This window comes from Poecilia reticulata, linkage group LG11 (assembly GCF_000633615.1).
Source record: "Poecilia reticulata strain Guanapo linkage group LG11, Guppy_female_1.0+MT, whole genome shotgun sequence".
Lineage (NCBI taxonomy): Eukaryota > Metazoa > Chordata > Actinopteri > Cyprinodontiformes > Poeciliidae > Poecilia > Poecilia reticulata.
This window is the reverse complement of record NC_024341.1, coordinates 6,224,798-6,244,008: the sequence shown is the minus strand read 5'-3', so window position 1 is coordinate 6,244,008 and position 19,211 is coordinate 6,224,798. Positions and strand designations below refer to the sequence as shown.

General features: G+C 38.6%; 2 protein-coding genes across 3 annotated transcripts in view; both read right to left on the bottom strand.

Moving 5' to 3' along the window:
- Positions 1-9,230: 9,230 nt before the first annotated feature.
- Positions 9,231-12,430, bottom strand: LOC103472079 (uncharacterized). The gene is made up of 4 exons (XM_017307629.1): positions 11,420-12,430; positions 11,223-11,337; positions 10,943-11,119; positions 9,231-10,360 (listed from the first exon to the last, which is right to left on the bottom strand). Exons 2-4 carry the CDS (start codon positions 11,274-11,276, stop codon positions 9,707-9,709), a joined length of 885 nt encoding a protein of 294 aa, XP_017163118.1. The 5' UTR covers positions 11,277-11,337; positions 11,420-12,430; the 3' UTR covers positions 9,231-9,706.
- Positions 12,431-15,938: 3,508 nt separating this feature from the next.
- Positions 15,939-19,211, bottom strand: part of LOC103472078 (uncharacterized) — a 6,274-nt gene continuing 3,001 nt past the window's right edge. For both annotated transcript variants that reach the window (XM_008421457.2, XM_008421458.2), the window contains exons 4-8: positions 17,668-17,708; positions 17,203-17,582; positions 16,551-16,681; positions 16,089-16,223; positions 15,939-16,055 (exon numbers count right to left, since the gene is read on the bottom strand). In XM_008421457.2, coding sequence (XP_008419679.1) covers positions 16,154-16,223; positions 16,551-16,681; positions 17,203-17,582; positions 17,668-17,708 — 622 coding nt within the window. In that variant the 3' untranslated portion in view covers positions 15,939-16,055; positions 16,089-16,153. The remainder of the gene's footprint in view (positions 16,056-16,088; positions 16,224-16,550; positions 16,682-17,202; positions 17,583-17,667; positions 17,709-19,211) is intronic.

The following is a 19,211-nucleotide window of genomic DNA, read 5'->3' as shown; positions in this document are numbered from 1 at the left end:
AAAAGGAGTCACTGGTCGCAATGAGTAACAATTATGTTACTTTGAATTTAATAGTAGACTTTATTTATAAGTAGAACACAAAGTATTAGAGAAACACAAAAGGACAAGATATAAAGCAAGCAAATGTAAATGCAAAGGCAGATTTGGATAATATGTAGTAAAAAAGATACAGGCATTTGTGAAACAAAGCCCTCTTATAAACTCAACAGATTTACTAAACTGTGCTCTCCTGCCATCTAGATAAAGTATAATCCATTTGTTTATTAATTAAGTTCTTCATAAACCCAGAATAGAATTTTGGCTAACATTTCCAAAGTTAACATGAACTACAAAGTGAAGCATGATTAGTAATATTCATAGTGAAACAGGAAAATATATTTGGCTAATGAAGAATCAGATACAGTAAGTCAGCTCTAGGTTAAAGGTCAGAGTTATCAACACTCAAATCAAAATGTAAGGGTTTTGTATCACAGAAAATGGGGAATGTAATATCCATTCCTCCATGTGGTAAAGTCAACGTGTTCAAGAGAACCTTCACGTTTGAGATCAACTCTCTCTATTTTCTGGTATAAAAAGGTCAGAGGTTGATTGGCATTTAATTTCTTCGGCATTTTTAAATAAGTCGATCAGACTTCCTTTTTACAAGGAATGGAACTGTCTCATCAAACCTCCACCAGAGGCCAATAGCACAGGAATGTTTTGGAGAAAATGTGTGTATGGTTTAGCTGATGCTTCACTGTATCGGTACAACAGGGTAAAAAGCATCATGATTGAAGCAGGAGGCACCACGTCTAAGGTTGACCCTGCAGTTTTCTATTGGCTGGATGAGGCCAAAAATGTAACTGGTGTTCTTGCTTGGCATGTTGATGTGGATCACACGTTTTCAGAGTCAGTCATACCTCACCTGAGGTCAAAGTTTAATATCGGTCATGAAGCATACAATAGCTTTTCCTATGTGGGTGTAGATCTTGTTACTGAAGGTAAGAAGGTACAAATACACCAAGAAACAAACATTCAGCACCTGCAGCCCATATAACTCTCATCCTCACGAGCAGCAAAGTCAGATTCACTTCTCACTGAAAAAGAGACACAGCAGCTCAGGTCTAAGATCAGCCAACTTCTGTGGGTGGTGAGACAAAGAAGGCCTGATGTCATGTTTGATGTTAGTAATTTAGCATCTCGTCTCAAACAGGCTGCAGTACAGACCATTAATGACGCAAACAGAGTTATGTGTAAACTCAAGGCCAAGTCAGTTGAATTAAATTTTCAAAACCTTGGAGAAATCAGTAACTTAAATATGGTCACATTCACTAATGTATCTTTTGGAAACCTTTCAGAAGGGGGTACTCAAGATGGGCACTTCATTGTTTTGATGGGTGACAATGGGCGGTTCTCTCCCATTTCATGGCAGTCAAAGAGAATTGTCAGAAGTACACTGGAAGGTGAAACACTTGCTATGTCTGAGGGGATTGATAATGCTATTATTCTTTCCACACTGTTTACTGAACTCAGTGCTGGTAGTACTGCCTGTCCTCCACCTATAATCTCAGGGTTTCCCCCAGAAAACTTGCTAAGCCCAGTGGTCAGGGCGCTGAGGCGGTCCACCGGCGGTCCACCGTGTTTTTGTATTAAAATATGTTAAGTAGACAGGAAAAGTAAAAATATAACTGGGTAATTATATGCTATGGAAAAACATTGCCAGTGAACTGCTATATAAATCCACAACTAGTCTTAAAAATAACTAATCAAAAAATACAATTAAAATAAATATAAATTATTTCCACTTTTCTTTAATCCAAATTAAGTCAGCAGCTCCATCAGGCCTCCCAGAGCTTCAGGGGCCCCATAAATGCTAATATTTAAGCACAAACCACAGATACATAAATGTAACATTTGTTTATTGAGATTATCAATGCTGCTAAATTTGACATAATGGCTTCAGCATACATAAATCAAAAGATTTTAAATTTAACATTTATACGAAAGATTTTAAGGAGCTCCCAAGTTTACTTTGTAGAAGTTCAAAGAACAATACTCATAGTCAGATAGGTTTGTTACCATAGCAACCATCTGATGCTGTGAGTTTAATCTTTTAGTTTCAGCTCCGTTTGTTCACAAATATAAATTGGTAAACTGCAATTATAATGTACTGCTTTTTAGGTTTGCCAATTAAACTACTCCCTGTCCTAGATTTCACTAAATCTAACACAGAAGCTGTTAGAGTTGCTGATGTTTTTAGCAACARAAGAAGCCCCTAAAGCAAATTCTGCTCCGACCCTGTATTATGTGTTAAACCCGCTGCACTGCGCAGATTTAATTCAATGCTGCTAATGTGGCTTTAGTAGCTCTTCCATTTCGTGTCTGCTGAGTTTTTAACAAGGGGACACAAAAACTATTTTGGTTGGTCGAGTTTCTGGACGGGTTTTTCAGATGTGCGGTGGCCACGCGTGTAACCTGGTTGTAATTCTCTTTTGTTATAATTACACAAAGTGTCTTTTTTTGATTATTTGTCTTGTTCTTTATCTTACTGAAACACCTCTGTCATTGTTTTAATCATGTTACTTTAAGATCGGAAGCCCCTCCTTTTTATTTTTTCTTCTGTGGTATTGTCTTTAAATTGTTTGCGCTCATTAGCCCCTACCCTTTTGTCATGTGGTCCTGCGGGAAAGGTGCGTGCACTTTATTTTTCCATCTAAATACATTCAGTTTATACGGAAGAGGATTAGGGCCACTGGGAAAAAAAACAGTTCTGACTTTAATCTCAGAATTGTGAGATTAAAGTCAGAATTGTGAGATTAAAGTCAGAATTCTGACCTTTTTCTCAGAATTCTGAGATTAAAGTCAGAATTGTGAGATTAAAGTCAGAATTGTGAGATTAAAGTCAGAATTCTGACTTCTGAGATTAAAGTCAGAATTCTGACTTTAAAAAAGTCAGAATTCTGAGTTTGAGCGGGCAGCCTTTAACACGGTTGTTTTGTCTTTGTATTCTTGTCAGGTATGTTGTACAAAAATGTTTATTTACAGGGCCGTGCAGAGGCCACTAAAGGGGCAGGTGCTCAAAAAAAAAAGGGGCACATCTAACCGCATTATAAGACAGAATATTAACAAAGCCACAGAGCTTTCAGTGTTTAACAATGATAAATTACAAAATTGTGAGATACACAATCAAAGCCACCAGTAACCCCATTCTCATTCCAGGCACCTCTGATTGCATGACACTACCGACCCCAGAAGGATAAGAAGATTTGTCTGTTGTCTTTAAGAAGGAAAATAAAATCCTTACCTTTACTCAGGCTTGTTGATTTTGCATGTGGGTCAGAAGGTTAAAGCCGAACATGGCAAATGCAACCTTTAGTGGACTTTAATCTATGAAAAAAAAAGCTGCCCTGTTTGCTGCACTTGCAGTGAAGATGGTCCTTTCGGGAAAGCAGAGCTGCATCAAACTTTAATGTGGAACTGCAGAAAAAAAAATTGATGCATATCGCCATGAGAAAAGCCTACTGAGTTTTGCTTAAAAAAACTTGTTTTAAAATTAAAATCCCACATTTTTGTCTCATGAATTTTTTTTCCTGCAAAACGAACTAATTTGCGCATGTCAAATCTTTTCTTGCTATTCTAAGAGATGTGCCGATCGATCGGCCACCGATCATAATCGGCCGATTTCCGTGAAAAAGTGTATGATTGGTGATCGCCAATCACGGTCTCTTGTTGCCGACCACACAAACCGATCACCTGCATCTCATTTCACAGCCTGCCTGTGCAGCTGGTCTCCTCTTTCCTTCACACTGCGCAAACGCGCAGCAACAAATCCTAAGCGATGTGGAACTATAACGCACTGAGTGAATGGGGAAGTTTGCGTGTTGCGGCGGAAAATTGAAGCACGTCAAAATGCATCAACACGACAAATCTAATATGGCATAAAAACAATGCCATACTTGACGGAATTTGGCTACATCGAGGCTCACTGCAGTAAAAAGGACATATGGAGGATCAGACAGCAGGTAAAGCAGCGCACAGCTACAAACACTCACCCGGATTAGCATGACGGTCAGAAAGCTAAACAAATAACCCGCAAAATAATTTAAGTCTTCGAGCTGCGATGTAAGACGCTGGTTCTGATCTCGCTGTTGAACCGCTGCTACGCGCTACAGGTAGTAATATTTGACAGACGGAGCGCCGCTTCTGCTCCACCTGGTAGTGACTCTCACACCGAACCTCTGCTTAAAGCTGCAGCATCTAACTTAAAAAAAAAATTTTACATACGTATTAAAACTTTTGCTGTCCTAACATGAGACAAATCTCTAAAAAAAATAATCGACCTCCTCCCTGTTTTGCATAATTTCTCTGCTCAGTCAGAAACAGCCACTCAGAACTAGCAGTAATCAGCTAGCCGCCAKGCTATCAGGAAGTTTTCATTCAGTAACTCTGGATTGTTTATTGTAATGGATCCTGTATTTGCCTTTGAATGTTAAGTTTTATACTTGAATTTTTTGGCAATGTTGAGAGGTTTTATTTTGACTTTTTGCATTATTTAGCCGCTTCAGAGCCTTCATATGTTTTCAGTCTGTTAAAGATAGTATTATTGATAGCAGTACAATTTGCACAATGCCTGTTTTGTTTAGTTTAGTTTTTTTCTTGGAAAAAGCTATTTAAAAGCTTTTATCTAAATTAAGGTGAATTCATGGTTCCTTTTTCCACATAATGTAACCGTAGTGCTAATGATTAAAAAAAATATTATTATGTGATCGGTATCGGTGATCGGTATTGGTGATCGGCCCTCCTGGGTGATCGGTATCGGCAGGAAAAAACCTGATCGGCACATCTCTAATTCTAAGGTTTTGTTTGTGACTCAAAGTTTTGCTTGTCATTCTCACATGACGTCTCAACAAAAGATTTCTGATTTGTGCAAATAAAAGTTTATGTTTGGCAAATAACTTTTTAAGTTCACGAGACAAAAATTTGTTAATTTAATTTTAAAAAGTTTTTTAAACAAAACGCTTTGATTTTTGAAAAGAAATTATTACAATTCCAAAAGTTTTGATTACAATTTTATTTTACTTAACTGAGGTAAATTTTATTTTTCATTGAATAATTGGGGAAAAAATTAACTTCATACTATGCGAACCAGACCCTAAACTTCCTTAAAGTCTGGATTGAGTTTTTTTCCCCTTCATTACTGACGCACTTTTTTTACATTATATCCGTCTTGGTAGTTCAGGGTGAGTTATTTTTAATTCTAAATGAATATCCTTGTTGGATTTTTATGTAAGTGCTATTCTCCTTCAAGCTACATTTACCTAACGCCAGAATAAATGCAATGTACATTATGCAGCAAAGGAAATTAGAAGATTGGACATATGTCCATTATGGAGATGGTCGGTTTTGGACGGGCGATGTGGCCCTATTGCATAAGCAATAATGAAGAATGACTGATATCATTAGCAATACAGGGAAGAAGCGTTTCAGTTATCTTGCCTTGCTAGCAAAGTCGTTAGCTAGCAGCTAGCTAATAGCACATCAACAACAGCCTAATGTCTGTATGATAGAAATACTGAATCGATAGATAAGATCAGTTTTTCCTCACCTGGCTGTCTCCTCTCGCTCAGTAGTTCTTCAGAGAAAGGCAAACGCAGAGGCCTGTCAGTGTCTGTTGTATTTCATTACCTCTCTGCTTAAACCGCGACTTTGAGCTGAAGCAGAAAAGATACTTCAACATTTTCCGTCATCTGACAAGTAGCAAGTCTACTTCACTTTATTCACAAAAAACGTTTCTTTTTTTTATAATTCACCAAAAACTGTCCTGTAATCTGGAACGTTCGCTACGTTGARCTCCAGTTAGCCGCCTTATCTCACTGCGCGAGAGGCAATTGCGTCATGCGTCACGGGCAAAAGGTCAAAGGTAACAAGGTGGCCGGAGGGCTTATTATGTTGTACAAAAAACCCCCAACAAGAAACAAATAATTTTAGTACATGTTATTATGTGTCAGAAGAGGGCTTAGGAAATAAAAATAAAAATTTGACCTAAAGGGCACTTGGGGGCAAGGAGCAAAAGGGGCAGGTGCTCAAGCACCCCCAGCTCCCCCCCTCTGCACGTGCCTGACCTAATCCACTAGGTGGCTACTTCCGAGAGTTGTATTGCACCAATCAACCATCTGCTTAATAATCTCGAAGGCATTTGTTCTGAAATCTTGCTGCAATTTCAGAAATTGTTCTTGTCTAAAAAATAACAGAAACGTTGACGCTCGTGAACGCACCATGACGCTGATGTGTTTCAGTGGGGTCGGCAAACTCACCTCGTACTTTTTCCGGCCTAAACGGATCAAAACAGAGAGTAGAGGGGGAAAGTTCAGACATTGTTTCGATCCCAAGTGAAAAAATTTGTAATTTTGAATAAACAAACGGAGGCTGACAGCTGCTACTTTTACATCGCATGGCTGCGATGTAAAAGTGAAATTAAAAGTGCAGACAGGAGCTGTTCCTTTAAGACAGCACCTCAAAAACAAAAAAAGTCTTGTGAAAAATGCCTGTACTTTGGCTTAGGACCATTTATCAAATAAAGCATTCTCTAAAGTCCCGTGGGTTAAATTTAAATTTACTATTTGGTAATTAATGATAATTAATTAGGATAAATTCAGATCTGTTTGTCCATCCATCCATCCATTTTCTGCCGCTTATCCGGAGGCAGCTGCTTCAGAAGGGAGGCCCAGACTTCCCTCTCCCCAGCCACTTCTTCCAGCTCCTCCGGGGGAACCCCAAGGCGTTCCCAGGCCAGCCGAGAGACATAGTCCCTCCAGTGTGTCCTGGATCTTCCCCGAGGCCTCCGCCCGGTGGGATGTGCCCAGAACACCTCACCAAGGACAGGTGGTGAGCCCATTGGAAGGGGGACCCACGTCTCCTCTTCGTGCTGAGCCTGGCCGGGCTCTGTGGGTAAAAGCCCGGCCATCGTGCCCCACCTCCAGGCCTGGCTCCAGAGTGGGGCCCCGGTGACCCGCGTCCGGGCGAGGGAAAACCAAGTCCAATGTTATTATTCATCATAGGGGTCTTCAGGCTACGCTTCGTCTGGTTCCTCACCTAGGACCTGTCTGCCTTACCTTACCCTACCAGGGGCATAAAGCCCCAGACAGCATAGCTCCTAGGATCATTGGGACACTCAAACCTCTCCACCACAATAAAGTGGCAGCCCAAGGAAGGGCAGATCTGTTTGTATTTAACATTTTGGGTGAACTAATGGAATATTATACCCATTTCTAATACACTGCGATGAATGGCACCTCTTCTCAAAGTCTGGAATCCAGACTGGAGCCAGACCAGACAGAAAATATGGGTTGAATTGCGGAATTTGACATTAAACGTGGGATATGATAGAATTTTATAATTTGTATATTTAGAAATTGAACTTTGGGTAACATAACTACCCAAAGATCAAAGTGCCTTATAGGTGGATCCTTACATTGAGAAAGAACAGCTTTATACACTGAGAAAAACTTTAAAAAACTATTACATGTCATCCAATTAGTTTGCCAGTCTTACATTAGTTACATTAGCTCACTAAAACCAAGAAGATATAGCACATAACACCAGTTTTAAAGTCCCTTCACTGGCTCCCTGTAGCTTAAAGAATAGACTTTAAAATACTGATGTTAGTTTATAAATCACTGAACGGTTTAGCACCACAATACATTAAAGATCTGTTATTGTTGTACCAACCGTCTAGACCCCTCAGATCTTCTGGGTCTGGTCTGCTCTGCATCCCCAGAACCAGAACCAAACAAGGAGAAGCAGCATTCAGCTTCTATGCACCACAAATCTGGAACAAACTTCCAGATAACTGTAAAACAGTTGAAACACTGGGTGCCTTTAAAAATCAACTTAAAACCCACCTGTTTAGAGTAGCTTATGGCTAAATTAGGATTAGAGTGCCGGTTTTGATGTCTTTGATGTTTTTAATGTTTTTATCTTTACTTTTTTATTTCCTTATTCTCACTGTTTATGTTTTAATGAAGGTTTTAATGTGTGAGTACCTTTGTTAGATGGCGTTCTAACTAAAACTGAGGTTTTAATGTTTTTATCTTTTTTTTTATTATTTGTTTTAATCTTTTTCAAAATCTTTTTCTCTTTCTCACTGTTTATTCCTGTTTTTATTTTACTTATGTAAAGCACTTTGAAATGCCTTGCTGCTGAAATGTGCTATACAAATAAAAAAATTTTGATTGATTGATTGATTAGCTTGACATGATAACTTAATAAACTTGTTTGGCTTGCAAGTTGGAAACAAATGTAAACAGGATTTGTTAATCTCTAGGTGCTACGAAGTTGGTAATACTGTTGCCTAGCAGCAAGAAGCTCATGGGTTACCTAATGTGTCGTCTATTTGCATGGAATTTCCATCCATCCATTTTCTTTACACCCTTGTCCCTTAGTGGGGTCGGGAAGGCATTCCAGCTAACGTTCCGGGTGAGAGGCAGGGTACACCCTGGAGAGGTTGCCAGGGTGTTGCAGGGCAACACAGAGACACACAGGACACACAACCATGAACACACATTCACACCTAGGGGCAATTTGGAGAGGCCAATTAACCTGACAGTCATGTTTTTGGACTGAGGGAGGAAACCGGAGTCCCTGGAGAAAACCCACGCATGCACATGCAAACTCCATGCAGAAAGACCGGGGCCAGGAATCAAACCCAGAACCTTCTTGCTGCAAGGCAACAGCTCTACCAACTGCGCCACTGTGCAGCCCTGGCATGGAATTTGCATGTTCTTAAGTTGCATGGGTTGATTTGTCGTACTCCTGCTTCCTCTGCCACCACAAGAACAGTACTGTTAGATAAAACGCATGCCACACTTTTCAGATTTTTGTTTGTAAAACAGTAAAATTATATTTACCCTGAAAATGATTCTTTTTGCGATGTGTAAAAATATTATACCAAGATCATTTGAGACATTTTACCATCCTTAATATGACATCAAGTCATATTAAGGTTGAACTGATGGAAATTAATAGAACAAAAAGAAAGCAAAAAAAATTAAAGCTTTGCAATAACTGTTGTATAAGTTTCAACACCTCTAATTTAACACTTTATTGTACCACTTTTTGATTCAATATCAGCATTCGGTTTTGGTTACACACCTGCCATGATTAACCAACAGATTCACACTAATCTGTTGGAGAAACTTCATGTATCATGATCTGTAGCATTGATTATGAGACCAAAGAACTGAATCATAAAGCTTTTCTTGGATTTTTAATAAATATGCATGACTTTGCCACATAAATAGTTATCACTAACCAACAAAGCTCTTCCAACAATAACATTGCCCCGAAGTGCTTTAGGATAGAATAAATCATAGGAAATGCATGAAAAGATAACTTGTGACACAGTGTATGAAATACAAGTAACAGTGCAGAGACACAACTTCATTATGCAGTGAAGAGCCATACAGCAAACAGATCAAATGTGGCCACATTTTCAAATTGGAGAGACACGGTCGTTTGAAGTGATTTGCCATAATGAGAGGCTAAGCATGGACTGCACAATGAATTACATGTTTAACCTTAATAATATTTTTTCCCCAAAAAATGTTATGCTTTGCATTTTGCAAAAAAGATTAAAAATGGCTTCCCATTCCCAACTGTTGACATGTCTCACATGTTTGTGACTTTACAGTTGAGTCATTTTAATATCTGCTCTTCATCGTGTAAAAGCCTATTCTAGCAGAGGTTCTTCCTCACCATCATTTTCAGCTCTTGCCCTTTGTGCAATGTAGAACTGGTTGTCCCATTCAAAGCCAACCTTCTTCAGTTCTCTTCTAAGATGATTGATAACAGCATGTGTAACCTTTTCCTTGTTTTCTTTTGTCCAGTTTCCAATTCTTTGTACTCGCTCTCTAACTTCTTCCTTTCTAAGCAAGTTACTCAAACTTTCAACTTCGGCACAGTTGCCATAGGGCCACGACTGTGTTTCAGTTGTATACAGGCCAAACATATTTTTGCAAGAAAGGCAGGGACTTATTTCTTCTCTGCTTCCAAGGTTAAAGGCTTCACATGTGACATCTGCAGGAATTTGGATGGTTACATCAAAGTATTTCTTCCTGTTTGGATAGTAGCTCATCACCGCATCAGCTACATGTTGCTCCCAGAAGTTAAGGCAGGATGCAGCAACCAGGATTTGGCCTGCAGGACGACCAGTGGTGGACATGGAGACTCCATAGTGCCTCACTGAATCTGTGTTGTCACCAGAGATGCAGATGGTGGTGGAATACAAAATTTTTTTAAAAGCATCTTTCATCAACTCTTGGGTGAGGCCCTGCAGTTTTGTTCTAATTTCATTCACGTTCTCTTGTCCTTCCAGATGAACAACCTGAGATTAAACAAGTGCAATTTAAAAAACACAAAAGCTGACATTATTTCTCCAGTAGGATCATTTTTGAGGATACATTGAGCTCACTTTTCAATAAATGTGAGCTCAAAACAGCCAAAACACTAAGTTCCTTTAAATTAAGGCTAAGTTTTTGTTTTTATATGATGTAAAGCACTTCTGAAATGTTGTTATATAGATAAACTTAATTGGTTGATAGATTGAACTTTGTTTTAATAGTTTTGCACCACTAGATTTCAATTTGTGAAAAAAGTTGATTTTGATGACTGTGGCATCTTCTTTCACATATTTGCTGCACCTCTACCTGCACTGTAAAAAACTACAAACATATAAACATGTCATCATCATACTACAAAGTAGAAACAAGAGAAGAGTCAGAGTAAAGGGGCCAGAGTACAAATACTTTAAAACCTTCATGTTTCATTGTAAAAATTGTTCTTTCATGTAATTTCTATTCCACTTCACTATTATTCATTATTCACTGTCTGTGGTTGTAAAATCACAAAGCCCTTGAAAAATTGTAGGGGCATAAATTATTTTGCAAAGCAAATAAATGCATCTCACCATGTCCAGGACACATGAAAATGGACTCCTTCTTGGTAGTTGAGAGGAATAAAGCCTGAAAGGCTCTGGATGGGCTTCCTTTAAGTAATCAAACATGTCAGTGTCATTAACAAAAACTTGTCTGGGTGAAAACTCTGGATGGGTAATTTCCCCCAAAAAGAAGATGCTATGAAGGATCTAGAGAGTGAAAAAAAAGAAAAACATAAAAAAGTTAATTTTCTACATGCATGAGAAGCACTAAGTGAATGTGTATGAAGCATCATATCACAGTCAGACACACCTCATCCACTAGTTCTGAAGTGTCTTCTTGAATGAGTGAAGTCATTTCCACCATTTTATCAATAAGTAGGAAAGCATTTTTTTGGAAAACGCCACTGTAGTCCTTATATTCCTCTCTGTATTAATAATAATAATGCAATTAAGAAAAATGAAAAATCAGGGATCAGCTTTTATATTTCTATAAACTGACAGACTTACTTCTGTTTCTTCTCAGCAGCCTGCAAATGTGAAACAATTGAATTAATATATTAAAAAAGCACATTTTATTGATGATTACTACGACTAGAAATTTATTAAAATCTACAAATATATATTAAAGATAAACCTAATGGTAACAGCAAAAATAATCACACACAATTATATCCGCTTACCATCGTAGCTTCTAGGTAAATGAAACTGACAGAAAAACTAAGCCCTTCCCCCTCAACTCAACAGATCTTGTTTCCTTTGTGTGACGTGAAGTCAAACTATGTTTGTGTGACCAACCCGTCTAGTTATAAAGAGGAAGAAGCATGAAGGCTTCACCACAGGCGTGTTTGTTCATGAGTAAACAGAGAAAGAAGTATTTCCATCAAAGTTTGCACAATGTGTGGCAAACTTTGTATGTTTTTTGTTTTTAAACTGTAAGAGTTTTTATTTTATTTTTATTATTGTTATGTTGTGTTTTAATGTACAGCACTTTGAATCAGCTGTGGTTGTTTTAAAGTGCTTTATAAATAAAGGTGGATTGGATTGGGTTGGATTGAGTGAGGCCGTTTCTCAATATGCGTTCTTGTCTGTACTTGTGTTCTCGCCTCCTCGTGAAACGTCATCGACAGCGACCCAAGTACTGTTCCAATTCAAAGTACACATCCAAGCAAGAACGCTCAAAGTACCCGGATGTGTTCTTGCTCCGCCCATTTTATCGAGGATGCATCAATGCATCCTTCTGCGGACTTGAGGCAGCAAGGTATCCCACAATGCAATGCGCCACCAGCAGCGGTAAATAGAGGTCAGTACAGAAATGTATTGCATTTTTACCACAATTGCCACAAAAACTCATTTAAATTTGTTTTTAGGCGAGAAAGTAGACCTTATAGCTTTATCTAACCACTCAGTTCAGTGTTTTGTGACGTCATCAAGAACGCCCTGTTCTAATGGACTTTACCACAGGGTCCGCCTTTCATTGGCTAATGCCCATTTTACGGCACAGCGCAGCTATCACGTGGGTTACCGGCTCACAAACTCATGCTAATATACATTGTGTACTACCAGACCGACAGAAAGTTTTTGCGCCAGGACTCGGGGGGAAAAAAATGGTTTTCCGTCAGTGGGGTATCTGTACAGGCAATGTCAGGTATCCTGATCGTTTTTGTGGAACTAAAATTCACAGATTTCCAAAATCTGAAACGGAAAGCCTTGCTTGGATTAACGCTTGTGCACGACCGCATTTGCAGCTCAACCATCATAGGATCAATAAGAACAAAGTGTCTGCTGGCACTTATTATTGCTTTGCTTTCTTTGTGTTTAGTGAATGAAGAAAATAAAGTCAATAAACACATCCATTATGAAAACTTTTTAGCCAAGTACAGCATAATGGCAGTATCGATACAACTTCTACATCCTGAAGCCTGTCTGTTACACAGCCTTATGTTAGCTGAACAGATCAATATGCAATGTTTACCGTATCTGACATACATTAAAGATTTTATTTCACCTGAAAAGGCTTTTTACTAAACTGTAATCGTGTTAGCCACGCTAGCTTTTACTAAACTGTAATCGTGTTAGCCACGCTAGCACCGAGTACCGTGTATCAGGCGTAGGCACATTTGAACCCTCAAAACCATAAATGTCCGACTCACCCAGCCGTGTAAGAACAATAGGCATTAGTGATCTTGTCCACAGCTATATTTATGCTGAGGGTCTGCTGTTTTCCTCATCGACTGGTAGCATTTAGCTGCAACTCGCACAATGTTAGAGGCATCGCATGGCTAAAACATTGTGATGTCGTCCAAAAAAGATGACATGAACTTGTTGATTCCCTTGTCCACTGTCGTGGCTGATATTTTGTGAAAATTCGGCAGAAATGCTAATCGACTCAGAAATACTCTGCAGAGTCAGTCGAAACGAAAAATCCCATAGAACCTAAGCTCTGCGAGGAGGTTAATGTGAGACATGAAGTCACGTGGCACTTCTGGGCGGAGCTTGGTAAGGTCCATTGGCGAACTAGCATACTGCGTCCTTGTAAACTCGGTAGGAACGGACTTTCAACTGTTCTTGCGGGCACGTACTTGCCAAGAACTCAAGAACTCCCTACAGAACAGTGAAGATCGTTTCAAAGTAAATGGAATAATGAGGAAGGAGCAGGAACCTTAACTTTAAAATTTTTACTAATTTTGATTAAGCAGGCTAACATTAACCACACTAAGCTTTGAAGAGTAGTCCACAAATGTTCAATAAGATTAATTCCAAGGCTTTTGGAAAACCATTCCAGTGACTTAAGGTGTAAGTTGATAAGGAACATTTAACCAGGAACTAATGGGAGGATGTGAACATATCTTGACCATGTTTGAATTGGGAAAAATTCACTAAAAAGTTAAACCTGTGCACAGAATCCTTGTACTTAAGTTATTTGCTCTACATCATAATCGTTCCATCCCTGATAAAGAATAGTCATAATGGAGAATTTAAAGTCCTAAAAAATACAAATCTCCATTTTCAAGACTGGCTGCAAAATTTCTGACCAGCTCTGCATTTTTGTTGGTGTTTGGTGCAAACTTTGAAATTGATCTGTATCCCAGCTCAAACCAAAGGGGAAAGATCGTATGAAACGTCTTTAAAAACTTTTATTGACTCTAACTTCAGGTAAAACTTGAATTTCAAACATGTCAGGAACGTCATTCGAGACGTCGGTGTACGATGTGGATGGAAAGAGACTGTTTTTGTGTTGTATTGGGCAAGAAAAGCTTAAGTAGAAAACTGAAGACAAAAGAGCAAAAAACCAATATTCAGCATCCCAAAAGGTTCTAGATCACACCTACCTGCAGCCGCTCCAGCAACTAAATGATAAAAACTTTGTCCAAGTTAGTGTTTGTTGGCGTTGGCAATTCAGTGTTATGTGAAGCTCTTCACTTCAAGTGGAAATAGAGTGGAAACATAGCAGGCAAAAATGCTTTTATGGAAATCTCTTCAATACGCCCATTTTTTTTAAAACTTAAGACTAATTTTTCCTTCATCAATGTTAACAAAAGTTAACATTGATCTTTACAATCAAATTCCTGAGTTTGATTTCCATGAACTCTAATGCAACATTTATTGTCTATCATCACTGAGAGAGACAAAAAATTGATTGACATTTCTTGTCTATCAATGGACACTCAGTCATTGAATGTCCATTGATAGGTGTGAAGAAATGTTTCCTCCTTCCTTAGTTCAGGACTTTGGGCCACTCAGTCTTTGTTTTTCTTCAGGCATTCAGAGGTGGACATGCTGGTGTTTTGGATCCTGCTGCAGAACCCAAGTGTGTTTCAGCTTGAGGTCACAAACAGATGGCTAGATATTTTCCTCCAGGTGTAAAAGGAGACACACATCTTTTATCTGGTCAGTTCATGGATTGTTTACCCTAAAAGTTGTCTGGATTATCAAGATGTGTTCTGGCAATACTGAAACCCAGCCGATTTCTTATTGTGGAGGCATGACCTCTGACCTTAAGTGAGGGCTGCAGTTCTTTGGATGTTGCTGTGAGATGTTTTCTGACCTTTTGGTTGAGTCACCGCTGAGCTCTTGGGGTAAATTTGGTTGGTCAGTCACTCCTGGGAAGTTCACCACTGCTCCATGTTTTTACCACTTGTGGATAATGAATCCTCATTGTGGTTCGCTGGAGTCCCACAGATTTAGAAATCACTTTGTAACCCTTTCCAAACGGATCAATCTCAATTTCTTTCTCATTGTTGCTGAATTTTTTTGGAATGTCTAGATTTCATGAAGTCGATCTTTTGTTATAATTCCCTTTAATCAGGCAGGATCTGTTTAAGTGATGTCATGATTGAGAAAATGTGTGGCAGTAATTATGCTTTGGTGTGAATGCTGGTGTGATAAACCACATTAATGTTTTAACAGTGGGGGGGGGCAATCACTTTTCACACAGGGTACAGATTTCTTTCTTCTTCAATAATAAACACCATAATTGGCCAACTGCATTTTGTGTTTATGTTGTCTTTAACTAATATTTGATATGAAAAAAAGATGTGACAATACTTAAAAAAAAGGAAATTGGGAAGGGAGCAAACACTTTTTCACACAAATCGTCATACAGAAATTCCCCCTTTTCATATGTGAATTGGCATCTTCACAGTGACAGCTGAAGCCATTAAAAACATGTCTTAAAAACAAGTTTCGGTCTATATGACAACAGTTTTTGAGGAGCGATAAAAATTAACATAAAAAATGTTAACAGCCAGGGTTTAAGCCTCAAAACTGTTTTTGTTTAAGAAGAATAAACCCAGATAAATTAGGGTTCATGTTGAGAAGTGTTTCTGAAAAATAATTTAGTGTCTAACATCTCAATACTGTATTGTACTGCAATATTATAAACAATTGCCAGCTGGTTACTGGCCAGATGACATAATAGAAGGTTCCAGATCAGATTATCTAATTGATCTAGGTCATCAGTCAGGTAAAACTATTACAGACAGGACTGTAGCAGCTCTGTCAAAGTCAGGCAGGAACCATTACAGTGTTAGATTGTGCAGATACATTTATTAGACTGTATCTGATTGGTCCCCAACTGTTCTGCTGAGAGGCGGAAAACACCAGACAGTTTATGTTATTTATTATTTCATAAAACATGTAATAACTCTTAAAGTCATGTAAAACATCCATAGAGAAACAAAAACATTTAAAGTGCTTAGTTGTTCCTTGAAACCTTGAGCTGCATGAATGACAAAAACTTAGTCACGTTCCACCTTTCTGCAGCTGAGTCACGTTGCTTTTGGGGAGGATGTTGCCATTCTGCTGATGACACCTGCAGGGAAGAGAATAGAAAATGATTACTATGCTGGGTTTACCCCAGTACTATGAAGTGCTCCACTGCTTTTTATAAATCCAGCTGAACCTAAAAGTTGGTCTCGCATCTGTAGGAGGATCCAGTATCATTTACTGGTCAGTTTCAGTCTAAAACTGTTAAGTCATATTTAGAGATGCAACACACAGTAGTACTTTCATGCCTCAAGTTGGGCCAACTAAAGAAAGATAGCTCAAAGTTGTAAAAAAGAATGTTTGTGTTTTAAATGTATGAAACTTTTTCATGTTTCATCACTTATTCTGACGCCCAACTTAACAGGATACCCACCTCTGTCTTTGTCTGATGATTTTGAGATTCTTCAGGAAATCGGATTTGCGAGAAGCCACCAGATTACGATGCTCCTCTTCCAACCTTTTCCCCACAGGGCCCTGCTCCACCTTCGACCAGTCCTCTTTGGTCTGAGCATGAAACATATTGGGTAACACTTTATTTGACAGGTTGTGAATAAGACTGTCATGACATCGTCATAAACATGACATAACACCTGTCATGAACATGAATAAGCCTTCATGAATATGTAGTCATAAAGTGTCATTGGGTAAACCATGACACTTTTAAAACAAAGTTGACATTCAAAATGTCTTGGTTATGATCTGATATAAATTTGTTATTTAAGTATTACTGATTAAACTTTAAAAATGATGTAGCTTTATGTTATTAAAGCTAAAGTTTAATCAGTAATACTTTTATAACAAATTTATATCAGATCATTTCTTGGTTGAAGAAAATTAAACACTTTATGACAACAGTCATATTCATGAAGGCTTATTCATGTTTATGACAGGTGTTATGTCATGTTTATGAAGATGTCATGACAGTCTTATTCACAACCCGTCAAATAAAGTGTTACCCAATATGGTTAGGGATCCCAGGCTGCCATTCAGGATCAATGTTCACACATTCCCAGCCAATCACTAACCATGTCTTTGAAGGCCTCCCCAGGGTAATAACTCTGGGATGCAGGATCGGCTATTCCCTCTCTGACCATCTGTCTCGGGGAGGAAGCCACTAGATGCAGCTCCTCTCCATCAAAGCCGTACACCTTCTGGTCCTCACAGGTCATCAGGACAAGCTGGTCACATGGGTATGTTGTTCCCTTTGCATAGCCTATGACCTCCATCTTTGTTGGTTTGGGAAGATAAAACTTTCCCCATCCGTTCACCACTGCAGGCCTGTCCTTGTACTCTGTGTCCTCCAGAGATCCAATGGTCAGTTTGGCCCCAACTGGACAACGCAGAGGGACTTCTTCGCATCTTTTTTCAGACACAAACTTTGACACCACAGCCAGATAATCTGGATCTGAAGGATATCACAGACATCAGGAATTTGTGAAGAAACAAAAACTTTTCATTTTCAAATACAGATAGATTTGTATGAGCTCTACCTCTTTTTCCGTTGCGTTGTCGGATATCTTCCAATCTTAATCTGAGAAACAAAAAAAATAAATACCCCAAAAAGCATGTTACAAATAACACAACCAACCTTATTTCACATTTTTTTCTCAATTTAAATAATGAAAAGCCCATTTTAATTCTCATCTGTTCTATTTTATTTTATTTTTCCAATAATGATGTTTGGCCCTTCGTCTTCAAGTTCTATTAGTTTATTCAGAGATAATGGACAACGGGTATGGGATCTGGAGTTTGGGTTTGAGTTCTGGGTTTTATTTTTCTCCCTCTTCTTCCACCTGCTCCAGTGGAAATAGAGTCCTTAGACAAACATCATCCACTTTGGAGGAGTGGATCACCATCCCAGGAAATTCCACAACTTCTTCTTTAATCCACATTCTGAAGGTTATTTAACAACTATTGAAGCAAGGGGCCTTCCTATATGGAGTCTTCATGCTCTCCCAATCCCATGTGTGGTTTCTCACCAGGTACTCCAGCTTCTTCCCAACATCCAATATGTATGTTAGGGTAGATTTGCTGGGAACTTTAAGTTGCTCTGAGGGCAGTGATTTTGTGGTTGAATATAGCTTGTCCAATGCTGTCCTTCGCAAAAGCATCCCAAAAGTGACTCTTCATCTTCTCATTCCAATAGAAAAATAAATATTTACCACATTTTATACCTACGTGGAGTTGCAGCCACTACCAAACAAGAAAATTAAATAAAAAAGAAAAACTTTATTATTGTCACATTGTACAATGAGGTTCCATCAGTGGAGTGTTTGTCATGTGTGGATAATGGAGGTGAGGAAGACGCCGGGAAGCCCAGGTTGTCATAGTAAAAGTACATTTAATGACAAACACAGGAACTCCAGGAACTGACGGTCAACGAAACAATGAAGTACAACGAGGACCCGACAACAGGTGGGTACAAATACACAGGGAGGGTAATCAGGGAACTAGACACAGCTGGGATCAATCAACAAGGAGGGCAGGACATCACAGAGACTGCCGGGGAACAGGACACAGAAAAACCAAGAAATAAATACACAGAAACACAGATCACCACAGTGTTACAGTTTAAAAAAAGCACATTGCATGTATGTTCAAAACAGCAGGGTGAGACCAAGACTGCCAGTATTTAATGAAAATGAAAACCCAAAATTATGTCTTAAAAATAAGAATATCACATAAGACCAATTTAAATGTTACTGAGAAGTATATTCATTTCCATGTACACTAGGTTGATGCTCCTGGCTCAGAGGCTAAAGTAGTCATCTTGAAATTTGAAGGTTTTGGTTCAATTCCAGATTCCTTACATCACAGGTCAAAGTGTCCCTGGACAAGACTTTAAAAGTGTCCATCTGCATTATTGGACCTGGCAACTCATCGTTCCCTCAAGAACACTCCATAGATTATCTATTGTGGAAAAAAACAATTTTCCGCTGTTCAACTTTAAAAATTCTAGTTCAAAATACAACTGTGAAACTCTTAAAAAAACAAAGAAAATCAAAAAAACATTTTTTATTGCTATACAGGTATA